The sequence below is a fragment of the Hippocampus bargibanti genome, linkage group LG01, assembly GCF_051943395.1.
Source record: "Hippocampus bargibanti isolate YZ-2025 linkage group LG01, ASM5194339v1, whole genome shotgun sequence".
NCBI classification, from domain to species: Eukaryota; Metazoa; Chordata; class Actinopteri; order Syngnathiformes; family Syngnathidae; genus Hippocampus; species Hippocampus bargibanti.
Genome location: NC_142734.1, coordinates 11,761,830 through 11,777,144, shown reverse-complemented (window position 1 = coordinate 11,777,144; position 15,315 = coordinate 11,761,830). Strand labels below are relative to the sequence as shown.

The window sequence follows — 15,315 nt, the reverse complement described above, 5'->3', positions numbered from 1 at the left end:
ATATCGATATCGGATATATCGATAGTCCCGGTTATATCGATACTATTTCTATGCACGCACGGAGAAAATTACATGCAAACAGGGTCGGATATATCGATAGTCCCGGTTATATCGATATTTTTTCGGACTCCCTTGAATATCGATATAACGAGACTTTACTGTATTAGAATTTCGGTTGTAATAATTAGGCCAATTGAGAAGGCCTTGCCGGCACTATCTATACCATATTTTCCGGTGTAAACAGCCTTCCATGCCACTCTTTTATTTTCTCCCAGCCCTTCAAGTGGCATCATGCAGGCATATCACACAGCAAGAGGAAGCTGCTCCAGTCGCTGATGGGACCGTATGGCCCCCTGAGTGTTTCGTATAACGGCAAGACGTGCATTCTCTTCAAAGCAAAGCGCCTGGCCATCCGCTACAAGAACCACACCTTCATTGACCTGACTGAGAGGGTGTTCAATGCCAACTCACCCGTGGACACCAAAGGCTCTGTCTGCACCAAGGAGAAGGCCACGTAAGTAACAACAACTCCAGCAATGTCGTTGCGCTACTGCCTTGTGGTCAATTACTTTGTCCTTTTTTATGTGCAAATGAAGTATATAGTACAGGAGGTGATGCTGCATAAGATGCCAATCAAAACTGCATCAGTTAACAATCAAATCGAATGAATCCATGATCAGCTTGTGACAGTTTCTTTGGAACTGCAACATCTGTGAAACGGAAAAATCTGTTTATTGTAGATTGCACTGCACTTTACTGTCACTATACACAAGAACAATGCGATTAAAACCACCTTTTCTCCAGTAAAAACACATATTTAGAATATTTTTAAATGAAAAAAAAATCAGGACAAAAACAAAAATGCCCAAAGATAAAGAAGAAAACTGTCACCTTAGTAGTATCGCACAATGTTCCAAGATTGACCATTGTGCAAAAGCTGGCAAAGAATTAACAGGGGTCAGGGTCAGGGTGGGCTCAGTGCATATATGAGTTTAGGGTGGTAATGGCTTTTGAGGGAAAAAAGTAGTTGAGTCTGTAATACTTTCTCTGATACACCTGTAGCTGTTCTCTGAGGGCACAAGGTCAACAGGTCGCGGCCAGAATGTTATTTGACTCCAGGCCTGAATAATGTATTTTTGTTGTTCTTCTACAGGCTTTCGTTAAAATTTGGTGATGTGGAAGATTTGCGAGGTCTTGTGATCAGGTATCTATTGAACATTTTTTTTCCAACACTCGGCACCTTTTTCTGTATGTACATTTCCTCTTGAACTATATTTGTCATCCAGGAGTTAAAAAGCACTCCTAAAATAAAGAAGGCTATTTGGAAATCCATGAAATACTATAATAGAACTTCATTGTGTACAGACAGAAAATCTTGAGATATTATGTACGCCTTCTGCCCCAGGCTTCAGATGTCAAACACCTTCTACGAAGCAGCAGGTCAAAACTGGTTCACCCTAGACAGTGTGCATATCCACTACAACTGGACGCAGGAGGCCACGTTCAACGCCAGTGAGGTTTACGCTCCAGCCACGTCATCCTACCACTGCCAACACGTCAGCAGTCTGCACAAATATGACACTCTGCTGGTGCCAAGCTCCCACACCGACACTTCAGCCAACTGGCACATCACTTTCACTGATTTCCAGGTACGATCTGAAAATGGGGATGCAGGTGTTGTAACCTCAGGCAACTTTCCTTAGACAAGCAGAGGCTGGTCTCACTGATCTCATGTTGAAAAAAAATCACACCACAATGCTTTTAGCGTGCAGCCTTCTGTTGAATGCTTCATATGAATTGGATTGGATTAGCCTATATTCGTCTTGCAGCAGTTATGGAAGTATGAGGAAAGGAAAGAAAGAACGAGAAAAACAAATACAGGTGATGCTGTAAAGGCAGCCACTCTTGTGATGCCATCTTGAAGTAAAAAAAAAAACAACAATAAAAAACAAATACCAAATAATGTTACACAACACAAAAGACACAGTCATTCACTTTGTGCACCATCTTTGTTGCATGAAGCAGTTCTAGATGAAAGAAGAGAGGATCAAGGTGTCTTTCACCAGTGGATCAGAGAAGTCACGGTGGAATGTGCACGTCTGTTACAAGCTAAATGTTGAAAGCAAACACTAAGCTGTAGCATCCATTGATGAAAATATGTGGGACATCTCCTGTCCCACATAAATCTGCTTCAATTTCCAGCAGCGACAGTTCCACATAGGCATCGGCGCTCTGCGCTGACGCTCCTTTCTTCTCATTGTGGGCTCCTCAAGCCATTCATCCATCCAGCCGCAGAATGTCAGCACCGACCTTTCCGCTGAACAAAGCGGGGCTGTGACAATGCTGCCCATTACAGGCGCAAAAAAGCACAATTGCCCCAGACCTGTCCAGCGATGATAATCAAATAGCACTGACATTCCTCCCAAATCAAAAACAGTGCTGGCATATTCGTGCAGCCGAAAAGGTGCAACCGCCAATGCCTTTGATTTATATCGTGACTCACTTGATACATCTGCCTCACCAATCACCATAAGTCAGGTGGAATTAATCAGCATTGTTAGTTTTAAAGGACACTGAGTGAGTTGCTTGTTCTGTAGCCACAAAGGGAAATAAGTCTTCTTGTGCCGGTCCCAAGCCTGGATAAATACGGAGGGTTGTGTCAGGAAGGTCATCCGACGTAAAAGTTTGGCCAAAACAAACATGCGGATCAAACCTCTGAAGATGGAGGACACTGATTCGATGTGGCGACCCCTTGAAGGGAAAAGCCGAAAGGAAAAGGAAAAGGAGTTAGTTTTAAAGGACAACCGACACCATTTTTTTGTTTCCTAACTGACATCAGAAAAACGTTTAATAGCATATAAAATACCCAAAACATGCAGGCTGATATTTTTAATCTAATGAAAAACACCAATAAAAATGCCTTAAAGTGTTCCAAAACTAATTCAAAATGACCTCAGAAAGTTTCAGTCTCAGAAGGTCCCGCCCCCTTGTTTGTGACGTCACGCCAGTACGTCGTGTCTTGCTCTAGAATCAAAACAATGGCTTCAGATTCGGAGAAAATGCTTTCTTGTTACTCATCCAGTTATGAATATGAATCAAATAGGTATGAAGAGGAAAGCATAAATGTTTGCAATCGATTAAAGAAGTACTTCCGTATCAATTGAGCAATCAGGACTCCAATGTAGCGTCCCGGAAAATGCATAAGATGGTGCCCAAGCTCCGTTTGAAATGGGCTTATTTGTCTGCTGGGAATTTGTGTCAACTCGTATCAAATAGTAGTATTGGTTCAACACACAACAATTCACCATTGCGTTTATTCATGTGTTTTATTTCTAATTTCGCCATTAACGCGGATCAACACGAAGTTTTCAGACCAAACAAAGTACCCAAAATGCATTTTGCGTCGCTTTCTCGGTCAGGGGCGTTCCAGACGTGACATCAGGTCAGACATTGTCATCAACTCGAAAACAAGACTTCCTGAATATTCAGCGCGAGTCTTAAAACATAAAATATAGCTATATGCGGTGGAATCTTTTTTAATATACGCTCAGTAGAAGTCCTTTGAAATGATTTTACAAATTATGGACACAACTTGTCTGGCGGCGTCGGTTGTCCTTTAAGACGACACTCTGATGGCCATGAATTTGCTTTTCATGGGCTGGCCTCATTGGTATCAGAAATATTCATTGTTCAGGATGCTGCCTTGTCATATTCTCGCCTCCTGCTTGTTTTGTTTGATGCCATACTTTGCATGACTGTGTTTGCCAGCCATTTCCTTTGGTGTCCCATCAGTCTGTTATAGAGTACGTTTGGCAGTCTGTTGGCTTGTCTGTAGTCAGTGTGCTTGGCCATCTACTAGGCTGTCTCAACCCGAGTGTACTAAACCCAGTAAGAGTCACTTGTCCCCTTTTAATTCAGACTAATCTCAGATTTCTGCCTTCTCTTGCAGATTCAGGCCTTCAACGTGCAGTCAGACAAGTTTGCGTCAGCCAGTGACTGTGCCACTTTCTTGACGCCGGCCATCCTCATGGGCTTGGTGACGTCACTTATCCTGCTCCTGGTCCTGGCCTACGCCCTGCACATGGTGGTCCATCTCAAGCACATCGACCGTTATGAGGAGCACAAAGCAACCGTCTACTTCCCCCGGAGTCCAGAGGCTGAACTACCGGACAAGAACAGCCTTTGAGCAAAGAAGACAGGCGCAAAGAGAGGAAAAGCAAGCCTGTGGCAGAAAGCAAGTCATGGAAAAAGTATTCTCCACAGAGTATTTCTTCAACAAAATGCCTGTTCACATGAAAACCTTGTAAATCACATGTAAGTAAATGGAAGGATACTTTTTCCTCATTGACTTGTATCTTGGCATCCTTTGTCCGGATGCTCAAGCCTCTCCTGGGCCGTCAGTTCATGATCCAAAAGTCAAAAGGTCAAGGAGAGTCCTGCCGCCCTGAGAGGCAACAGCGGCCTTTACCACAGCCAGCCATGCGACCCTTACCCAGCGATCTATCATTGACACATCTAATATCAGATGCTCTCAATTGAATCAAAGTAATACAAGGGCCACTCACAAGTGTCATACTACAAACTACCACCACTCACCACATTTAGAGATTTGTCCAAGGTATACATCGTCCTACCGCTGCAACAACTATAAGCTTCAAACAGTCAGTTTTAGCACTGGAATAGTCGTGTTAGCTGCATGCCGTGAAAAAGTTGGGCAATATGAGTGAGTGCAGTGTTTCCCGATAAACGGAAAGTGTTGCATGAAGTGCAGTTTAAAATAAGCAATCAAGAGCAAAAAGAGTCTGAGAACCTTCCGGGTCCCAAGCCAATGGAATAGCAAGGAAATTCGGGTCGAGCATCTGGCTGGAGTGAACGGCCATTCTGAGCCTTCCATGTCTCTCACGCCGTCCCTAAACAAGACTGCTGCTTGGGATTTAACTGTGAAATGGCCTATGACGGACCAGATGGATGCAGATGAATGGCGAGGGGATCTCCAAACTAGCACAACATTGGTTAGTAGCAAAAGCACTGACCAAAAGACTTTAAAACTATATATAGAACAATGGAGCAATAGACACCCCGACTGAGGCTGACACAAGAGTGCATCTCTGCAATGAAATGGCTCTGTGAGAGTCAAAATATTGGACAAGGGGGGGCAACGGGTCTTCCGGCCAAGAAAGTGGTTGCGACTGCCGAAATGAAGCTTCAGACGTGTTGCCATAAAATATTCTGAGTGAGAGATTGTGTATAAGACCATTTCAGCTATGTACAAAACACAGACATACAGAAGTGTCACTCTGCAGAAGTCTCTTTTTTTTCATCTTTTTTATATACAATATAATCATGCAAAACTTACCAATACAGGATTATGCTACAACTCCTAAAGAAAAGGACAAAGTTGTAGATAACATCCGCATCTCTTGACATCGGTTATTTACTTTGAATATAAGAAGCAAAATTACACAATGTTGTGCAAATAGATGAGGGTTGGTGATGTGATTTTGTTTCCCCTCTTCCTGCAAATGTCTGACTTTCTTTTAAGATGGTTCTGATGAAGTCAAGTGCAGTCAATCTAACTAACTGTAAATCCAAATTATTGCCATAGAGAAAAAAAACACTGTGGGATACCATCCAGGACCTGTGATTTATAGATGCCATGATATGGCCAGAAGCCACACTCGAAACAACAACAGTAACAGAAAGTCATTACCACTGATTAAAAAAAGTGTCAGCATGACAATAAGTAGATATCTTAACATTCGGTATGGCAGTTCTGTCAATCTGTAGCAGTGTCAAATGTGTTCTTTGGGCATAAGTGCGGGTGGTTTGTCCAAGGACCAACGAATTGAACAATAAATGATATTTAGTGGAGCATTTGTGCTGCGTTGATATCTGGATGAGTACATTTACAAACATTAATATTAATTTTATATTCAATTGTCACATGAAAACGTGTTTGCAGTGCAATGAGTGGTTGAAGAATGTCTACTTGTTTCCCGCAAACTGCATAATTGGAGCAGCACAGGTACATAAATTGTATTCTTTATATTTTCCATCTACTACATATGGGACTAACTTGTTGTAATTTACCCCCTTAGAAATGAAATGTATTATTATTATTATTAATACACTTTCAAACGCATGTTGAATAACTAACCAACGATTTCATTTTGGGTGGTGTGATATTACAAGACATCCTCTAGATGTCAGTATTCAATTATAAAAATAATAAAAAAAATCGTCTAACAGGGTAAGCCATGCCAATGGAAGATTTAAGTGCCCACATTCATATGTTGACTTTTGAAGATTGAACAAAAAAAAAGTTTGAATAAGAAATGTACATCGACTATTAATAATAATTTTCATGATTTTTTATGATGACGTTGCCATTGCAGAACTGATTTTTATAGCATATCTGGCATGAAGCTGTTGAGAAATCTCAAAACTGCCTGATTGTGGACTTTGTGGGCATAGGTCTCATAGATAGGTTTAAAACTGCCAATCTCACTTTCACCTTTATTACGGTTAAAAAAAAAAGTGTGTGTGAATGTATGTGTAAATACTGTATATATTTATCTGACTCACAATGACTGCTGTTATTTTGCCAATCACTGCTTTGCTCCACTGGCGCGCTTTAATGTCTGTCAAGAATTGGTGAGTCAACTTTTAATTGGATCTTGCAGTCAAGACAACCGCATGCTCCGAATTAAGGCTCTCCTATCAGCATAGGAGGATCTAATTTTAGCACTTAGGCATGTTATTATTGCAAATGAGATGCTAATCAAAAGCCTGTTGGGGCAGTGGCGAATATGAATTCTGTGAATGGATCATGGTGCACCACATATGCTGCTGCACACTCAGGTATATAATTGTTTTTGTTGGCCTTGTCAAATAATTATTGCTGTGAACACAAACATTTAGAATTTTTTTCATTGTGTCCTTGGGTGCTTTGAACGGCGCCTGTAAATTAAATGTATTATTATTATTATTATTATTATTATTATTATTATTATTATTATTTCTTCTTCTATTAATATTATTACTACTACTACTACTACTAATAATAATATGCTCATTCTCCCAGAATAACAGCAGACCTATGCACAATTTTTTTCCCCCACCAAACGGTACTTCCTATTCATAGACTCATAATGTGTTTAGATTTTTTTTTATTACATTTATTTTCCACAGCAAATCATAGTAATAAATAAATAATTTGTTGACATTTTCATGCTGTTGAGCTCTGACACTATTTCCTGTTATGACAGTTGTGCTATTTGACGCTTCGCCTAGTGGGGGCTTTCTTCGTAAATTTATTTTTACGTGAGTATCCAACAGATGCATTGGGCTGTGGGTTCCCTTGATTATAGAGCATTTTGCGCAAATGTATGATACATCTTCTATCAAGACAGGTTTCCTCACCCAAATTCCTTTTGCACATCAAGTATGTTTGCACAGTGACAACATGCATACAGTGACAATATGCATGATTGAACGAAGCATCTGCTGGCCCTTGGTTATTAGATAGTGCCAAACTCCAAAATCACACTCAACAAAACGCCCCATCGAGTGTTGGGGCGGCACTGAACGCAATCGTGGGCAGAGCGAAAGAAAGCTTGTATTGGGCATTTGGGGTCCTTTCGCCAGTATACGGTATGTGCGAACATTATGTTGAAGCTTTGGGACCTCAAACTTAAAACAACAGACGAAAGACTAAAGACAAACAAAAGACTTTATCGACATCGCAGGTATAATACTAGAGGGTCTCAATCGGTACGTACACGTGCACCTAAAAGCTTGCAACCACTCATTTGACGACAAGGAGGTTAAAATCTTAGCGAAAGAAAATAAATGGTTTGAAAGGGGAGTAAAAGAGGCTATTTTCATAAAACGGCAGAATCCTTCACTAAACCGACATGGTGGTGTGAGGTTCAATTTGGATCGTTCGTAGAACAGACTGCTTAGTCAATAGAGGCTTAGTTATGCTGATGAGGTGATAATGATTCATAAAAATTGGGCAATCAGGCCAATCATCAGTCAGGACAATAGTAGTAATCAGTGGAGCCGCAGGGAGTAGTCCTCTGCTCCCCCCAACCTGAGAGCAGGGCCCAATCCTAGCAGAGTCCGGCACCGCCACGTCTGGACAGTAGGGATATATATAGGGCCGAAACTACCAGCTAGACTTTAGTTCGCTGAAGAAGCATCTTGGATAAGAAGCGAAACGTCCAACAACTTCAAAGAAGTACAGATGACAGCTGAAGAAAGCTTTTCATCGTTAAAACAGTGACATCTGGCGGATACTGCAATCAAGCATATCCGGTCAGGCGAACCAAAATGCTCTGATGAAATCATTTTCCAAAAGTCTGCAGAAGTCATTAAAAAATACACCACAAATATTGCAATCACGTTGCACTTCTCTTTTAAACTGGTTTACCAGTGACAACGGAAGTAAATAGAATACATCCTTCTGTAATGTTTATTAAAGTTCAAGGAGGTACAGAGAAATTAAAGTCACACGTGATATTTCTAAATTTAAATGCCTTGAAAAATTACATTTGAACAGAGGTTTCTTGTACACAATTTGTTCTTGGGGTCTTGTCAAAGCTGCTATGTGTGCTCCTGCAGTGATTCTTGGGTGAAATGAACATCCATTGTGATTTGACTCCCTTTTTATCAAGCATACCTGCCTGCGAGTGTCCTCTGTTGAGTCATGTCTGCTTGCAAACCAGCCTGGTGTAAATATTATGCGTCTATATTAAATGATGAACTGAGTGTTTTGTCACGCCAGGAATGTAACCTCGAGGACCAAAATGTAAAATTTACTGAAAATAGCCACACATTGCATTTCACGTTGCACCTTATATTGCGTTCACTAAAACCCTTTGATCCAAACACAGTGAGTAATTGTTCAAACACTTTTCAGTGGTCACCGTTGTTGACATTGCCAAAAGTAAAGCCTCAGATCATTTTTATTTTCATTAATTGATTTCAAAACCTAGCATTAATTCAACTACCAAAATCTCAACTATTCAAAATTACGATAACAGCATCATGCCCAGTCATCCATGCATGTTGGAACATTTGGGTTCTTTTTTTGTCAAGTATAAAATGTTTCATTTCAATGTATGGTAATTTGACATTTCAGTAACAATTATGAAAGTTGACGCACATAATTTTCGCCCGTGGGACACATAAAATGACCAAGGGGGCCGGAATTGGCCCGCTGGCCGTGACTTTGACACTGTAGTGTAAAGCTTCTTGCATTTTCATTCTGCTCCGTTCACCTCTGCCTTCCCTCTGCACACATTCAAACTGTAAATTGTGCATTTTTCTTATCTCTTTGCAGTATTTATTTGAGCTTTTTGTTTTATTTTTCCTCTTCATTTTATCTTACTTTTTTGTTTCATTTCATTTCATTTTCACAGGCCTACAAATTTGCTGGACTAACTTGGGACCCCTGAGGGTGTGTTTCATGCCCTGTCATGTTGAAATGATTGTTGGTGTGATTTAATTCCTTAAAATGTTGAAAGAAATCAGCTTCAAACATAACTTAAAATAACACACATACATTAAAACAGGAAAGTCTTCTTCTTTTCCTTTCGGCTTTTCCCTTCAAGGGGTCGCCACAGCGAATCAGTAACCTCCATCTTCAGAGGTATGATACGCATGTTTGTTTTGGCCAAGCTTTTACGTCGGATGCCCTTCCTGACACGACCCTCTGTATTTATCCGGGCTTGGGACCGGCACAAGAAGACTTATGTCCCTTTGTGGCTACAAAACAAGCCACTCCTCAGTAAAAGGCTCCCAAACACAAAATCGTCATCAGCACAGCAACAATCAAAAAAGCAAAACTACTCACCATTTGATGACAATGCTCTGATCTTACCATGAAATGGGCATGTCTTTCCCTCACAAACAGGACTACAAAGTGTACGTTTACAGCTCATTGATTTATCTACGATTCACTCATTCACCACGGTGACCTAAGGGGCCATGAGCAAATTACATTTTAGAAATAACAAGTTGAACAAAAATTATACAAACAGGAAAGTAAAATTCAAATATTCTAAAGCAATAGCCGTTAAAGAAACAATACAAATAAATACTGAATGCTTCTGCGGTGCATACTTTGGCCCCTTAGGGGCAATGTGGTGCCATACATCCGTGGAATTCTCAAAGTGAGATAAAATAAGAGTATAAGAAGGAAGTTGCACTTCAGAATTATTAATGTAAGACACTTTTCACTAACTAGGAAGAATATGTGGAGATTTGCCCAAAAGATTCAACCTACCTTCACTTAAAAAAAAACAAAAAAAAACATGCAGCCTTGGCCATTCGCGGTGTTTGTCTAAGATCAGAAATCAAATCCTTCGTTCAAGGACATGATTGATTTTGGGGGCAAAGCTCAATAAATGTTTCTCAGCAGGCTTTCACAAGTAAATTATATTGAGGAAATTATTGACCTCTTTAATGACTCCACAAGCGGATTTATGTAAGAATGACCAATGATTTCCGTAACATAATTCAGATGAACAAAATAGCATGGATTAATTCATCAAGATGTATTGTTTGCTTAAATGTAAAATTTCTGGGGCATGGTTTAACATGAATGGATGAAAAGGTCTGTATGTGCAGCAGCGGATCAGCATATCAGGTTATGTCAATACACCCTTCCTATGTTTCATCCAAGTTGATCTTGATGAGCAGCTGGTCCAAAAGAAGAGCACAATAGAAATTAAAATGAGAGCAAACCAAGGAGGAAAATCATACAGCTCATGTTCATGAATGAGATCAAGTAAAGCTGTGATTAAAAGCAGCAAGTGGCACCGGGAGAAGGATACCCATTTAACAAAATATATCTGTGGTTTTGGGTTGAGGAATGGAAGTCATTCCTTCATACAGGGAACTCTTTACAATGCGATGTGTCCTTCAGATTAAGAGACAAAAAAACAACAACAACAGTGTACACCACCATATACCGGTTCATGAATTACATCATTGTTGCAGCGTTGATAATGATAATAATAATAATAATAATAACGATAATAATAATATTAGTAATAATATCGATGAGAAGGTTTCTTCAGCCGTCATCTGTACTTTTTTTTGAAGGTGTCGGACGTTTCGCCTCCTATCCAAGAGGCTTCGTCAGCGAACTAAAGTCTTACTGGTCGTATCGGCCCTATTTATATATCCCACACAATAGTAATAATAATTACTGTTGTTGAGAAACTGTTGAGTGTATGTGTGTGGCAAAGACATGATTGGGGTAATTTCGCAGATTGATGTCACCTGTGACACGAGCTAATCATGTGATACCCGGATGTTGTAAAGCCTTTTTAAGAGCATGCACAGAATAAATGTTTGTTGAGTTCCCAGACCAATATTCTCTCATATTTGCAATCGCTAATAAAAACTACTATCTTGATTACTGTTTAAAACGCTAAGACTGCTGCCAGAATGTCTAGCGCAACAGAAACTCATGATGATGTCGTACAGCAAGGGTGTCAAAGTCATTTTTTTGCTGCAGGCCACATTGTAGTTACGGTTTCCTCCCGGCGGCCGTTATGAATTTGGGGAAGTTCAATCTCCTCCAAATATTGCATATAGAGCGCACAACAAATTAATGAATAACTAGTTTTCAAATCTGAATCAGAATCAGAATAAGAAAGCCTTTAATCGTTCCACAAAAAATAATTACTGTTATTGTGGTTTACATTTTGGTTCGGACTTTAGCAAGCATCATATAATTTCACAAGGTTTCGCGGGCCCAATAAAATGATGTGGCTGGCGGGCCAGATTTGGCCCCCGGGTCTTGACTTTGACACCTGTGTCGTACAGTGTACCCAATTGCGTGTCACATCAAGTGTGAGAGAAAAGCTTGAATCTGTCACCCCAATAAGTCAGGCTCTCCGTGTCTGTATAGGGCACCAATGTGCAGATATACAGTAAATTAGTTATTCGGTGTTGCTGATCCTCTTCACAAAGCATTTCCAGAATATTTGCAGCTCCAAGAGAAATATGAGCTGTCACAAGGGACGTGTCGCCTGAAGGCCTCTCATCATCTTTCACAAGCCATATGCTCACACATTTATAGTGCGACGTTGCTCCAAAGGGGCATTTGGGCACAACACAAATGTCATGTCATCACCCATCTACCAAGAAGCTAAACAATACCCTGTTCTCTCTCACACACACACACCCTCCTTTTGTATGCAGCCACTCCACTTTTTTTCATCAGCACTTTAACCGTAATCTGCTTCAGTGAACTCACCATATAGTGCGTGACTTGATGTGACTTGAAAGCCAAAGGACATCTATTAAAGAAAACCCTGTAATAGCGTGCGTGTGCGTGTGCGCGCGCGTGTGTGTGCGTAAAATGGGTGGAGGGATACTAGCATGTGCTTAGGTCAGAAGTATGGCGTAATTCAACAGCATCGTCTGTAGCCAATCGTCAAATACCGAGTGAGTGAGCGACCGGGAGAGAGACAGAGAGAGAGAGAGAGAGAGAGAGAGAGAGAGAGAGAGAGAGAGAGAGAGAGAGACAGAGACAGAGACAGAGACAGAGACAGAGACAGAGACAGAGACAGAGACAGAGAGAGAGAGAGAGAGAGAGAGAGAGAGAGAGAGAGAGAGAGAGAGAGAGAGAGAGAGAGAGAGAGAGAGAGTTGATTTTCAGGCACCACCTGAACATCCACCCCTCTCTTTTCTACTCCTCTTTATCTGTTAGGAACGTAAAGACAGTGGACTTTTCTTATCGGAGAAGTCAAGTTCGACTTCCACATAGGAGTAGTGTGACAGAACTGACGCTGCACTTGTCCATCATGCATCTATCAGGCAGGCAGCTCGGCTAATTTTGCGATTTTTTTGGGTTCCCTTCATGATTATTTCGCTGCAACGGGATACATTGCCACGGTGGCTGCGTAAACCAAACAAAATGCGAGTTGAACGAGGCAGAGTCCGTGCGTGGAGTGCGTGTTTTTTCTTACTTTCCTCAACTCTGAGTAATGGCGTAACTGAGGTTGGAGGCTCGCACCAAAGCATCCCGCCGTCAGTGTGAGTACATTTTTGTTTCTACCTTGATCACTGCATTGTATGAGGAAGTTGACGATTTGTATCAAATCAATCTCTTTGTGACTCCTGTCATTGTTAAAATCATCAAATTAGCAAAGCACGTTTCTAAATTTCTCTCTTTATCAACATGTATTTCAACCTGCAGAGTCAAACTGTGGGCTTCAGCATTTGGCGGGGAGATAAAGTCAATCTCTGCAAAGTACTCGGGCTCCCAGCTGCTGCAGAAGGTTCGTTGGCTGCATCTTCGTTTGTCAATTCACCCCACATCTTAATTGGAGGAACTTACTTTTGTTTGCTTAACGCATTTGTAGCTACTGTATGTGAGTTTGTATGTGCCCCTACATATAATCAGTGCAGGTTATTCAATTACAATGCACCCTGACAGCCAATTAAATGAAGGTAATATGGAATAAATACTCCTAGAAAATTATTTCAATGCATATTGTGCCTGTCCCAAGCCCGGATAAATACAGAGGGTTGTGTCAAGAAGGGCATCCGATGTAAAAGCTTGGCCAAAACAAACATGCGAATCAAACCTCTGAAGATGAAGGACTGATTCGCTGTGGCGAACCCTGACGGGAAAAGCCGAAAGGAAAAGAAGAATCTAAAAAGGAGTTTGAGTTTGAAAATTGATATGGTTTGCGTGGCCACTTATCCAGATTCACTCAACAATGAACTTTCTATACAAGGGCATCTGTCTATCAGTGATTTAACAACTGCAAACAGAAATGTGCTATTAAAAAAGAATAATAAGCAGTCGTTTTGAGGCTACTTAACCCCTTTTTTCTGATTTTTGAAAATAATGCTTTCGACTAAACCACACAGAAAATGAGTGAATTGATTGATTGAGTTGCAAAATGATCTGTTTTAAATGCATACTTCATGTGTGTGATGCTGCAGGGTGTGTTTTGGAGCACATTGTTCTGGGGGTCAACTCTTGTGCATGTGCTTCCACTGATGCAGTCAGATTGATGTTTAATATATAAATCCTCAGAAAATAAGTTGTCTTTTGTTGACATGTTGGCTTCGGATTGCCTTAAAGAATCTTTATGCACCTGTGACATCTGACTTTTTCGGCCAGCTGACTTTTTGTACTTTCTCTACTCTGATTATGTCACGTCCGCTCGAGGGACGATGGAAGGTAGTTAAGGTCGGATCCAAAATCCTCGGCGGAGACAGTGATTCCAATAATCTTTACTGAGACACATGTATCAAACAAAACAGAAAGTCAAGCAAGGCAGGAAGGCAACGGCAAAACAGACCTGCGTGCGGAAGGGTGACGGGGGACTTCCAGGAATACACCGACAACAACTGAACGGTAAGGGTGGCTTTTATAGCCAGAAGGCACAATTAGGGAAATGGGGGACAGGTGCGTGAGTCCGGAGAGACAGGAGGGGAGGGGCACGCTCCTGGCGTCGACGAGGATGTGACAGATTACTGATGCAAAAACTCATTTCAACAACTTTTTAACTCATTCACTGCCAGATGATGTGCAAAAATGTCCACTCAGTACCAAGGTTTTTGTCATTGTCACTCGAATTCCAGGACCCACAAAATATTGAGTTTTAAAACTATAAACAGTCAATACTGAATAAGAAACCTTAGACTATTCTTTCATCAGAAAAAAAAGTTATTTCCTAAATTTTGTGGGTCTGGAGTTGTATGAGCTTGAAATGAGGGTGGCTGTCCAAATTACAATGCAATACAAGATGGCGCCCCCCTGTGTGGCTGTCTCCACAGCAGCTCTTTCCTTTTCCTTTCTACTTTTTCATTTATTTACTTTTCTGTTTGTGCTTTGTTTATTTTCGTTCCCTAAAACTACGGGGATGAGATGGGCATCTTCACTTTTGCTCATCGCCGTTATTTTTTAGTTTTTCACCGCTCCTGTTAACGGGAAAACCACTCGCACTCGGAATCCCATTGTGTACAGTCGAGACCAGCTACTAGCATGGCAAGCTAATAGCGGACTAGCGGCCGCCGCACCGGACATCCCCGACGAGCTCAAGAGGAGAAAACGAGGATGTCAGGCCGGGAAAGATCGCCGCAAAAGAACGAGAAAATACCGACACGTTCTCCCGTCCGTCATCATGGGGAATGTGAGATCGCTCCCAAATAAAATGGACGAGCTAGCGGCGCTAACGCGGCACCTGAGGGAGTACCGAGAAGCTAGCTTGCTACTCGTCATGGAGACATGGCTATCGGCAATCACTCTGGACACTCGCGCCTAGTTGGAGGGCTTCC

The 15,315-nt window shown here is 41.2% G+C and overlaps 2 protein-coding genes across 8 annotated transcripts in view; both read left to right on the top strand.

Moving 5' to 3' along the window:
• The window catches only part of atp6ap1lb (ATPase H+ transporting accessory protein 1 like b), a 34,119-nt gene extending 26,972 nt beyond the window's left edge, over positions 1 to 7,147 (top strand). The window contains exons 4-7 of the mRNA XM_088996236.1: positions 276 to 514; positions 1,154 to 1,204; positions 1,406 to 1,649; positions 3,950 to 7,147. Of these exons, the coding sequence (XP_088852362.1) occupies positions 276 to 514; positions 1,154 to 1,204; positions 1,406 to 1,649; positions 3,950 to 4,186 (771 nt within the window). The 3' untranslated portion in view covers positions 4,187 to 7,147. The remainder of the gene's footprint in view (positions 1 to 275; positions 515 to 1,153; positions 1,205 to 1,405; positions 1,650 to 3,949) is intronic.
• A 5,531-nt stretch (positions 7,148 to 12,678) lies between these two features.
• The window catches only part of cacna2d3a (calcium voltage-gated channel auxiliary subunit alpha2delta 3a), a 120,589-nt gene continuing 117,952 nt past the window's right edge, over positions 12,679 to 15,315 (top strand). For 3 of the 7 annotated variants that reach the window (XM_088996076.1, XM_088996066.1, XM_088996039.1), the window contains exons 1-2: positions 12,679 to 13,056; positions 13,220 to 13,301. In XM_088996076.1, the coding sequence (XP_088852202.1) occupies positions 12,881 to 13,056; positions 13,220 to 13,301 (258 nt within the window). In that variant the 5' untranslated portion in view covers positions 12,679 to 12,880. The remainder of the gene's footprint in view (positions 13,057 to 13,219; positions 13,302 to 15,315) is intronic. The other 4 variants (XM_088996049.1, XM_088996031.1, XM_088996021.1 and 1 more) reach the window with 2 other exon arrangements.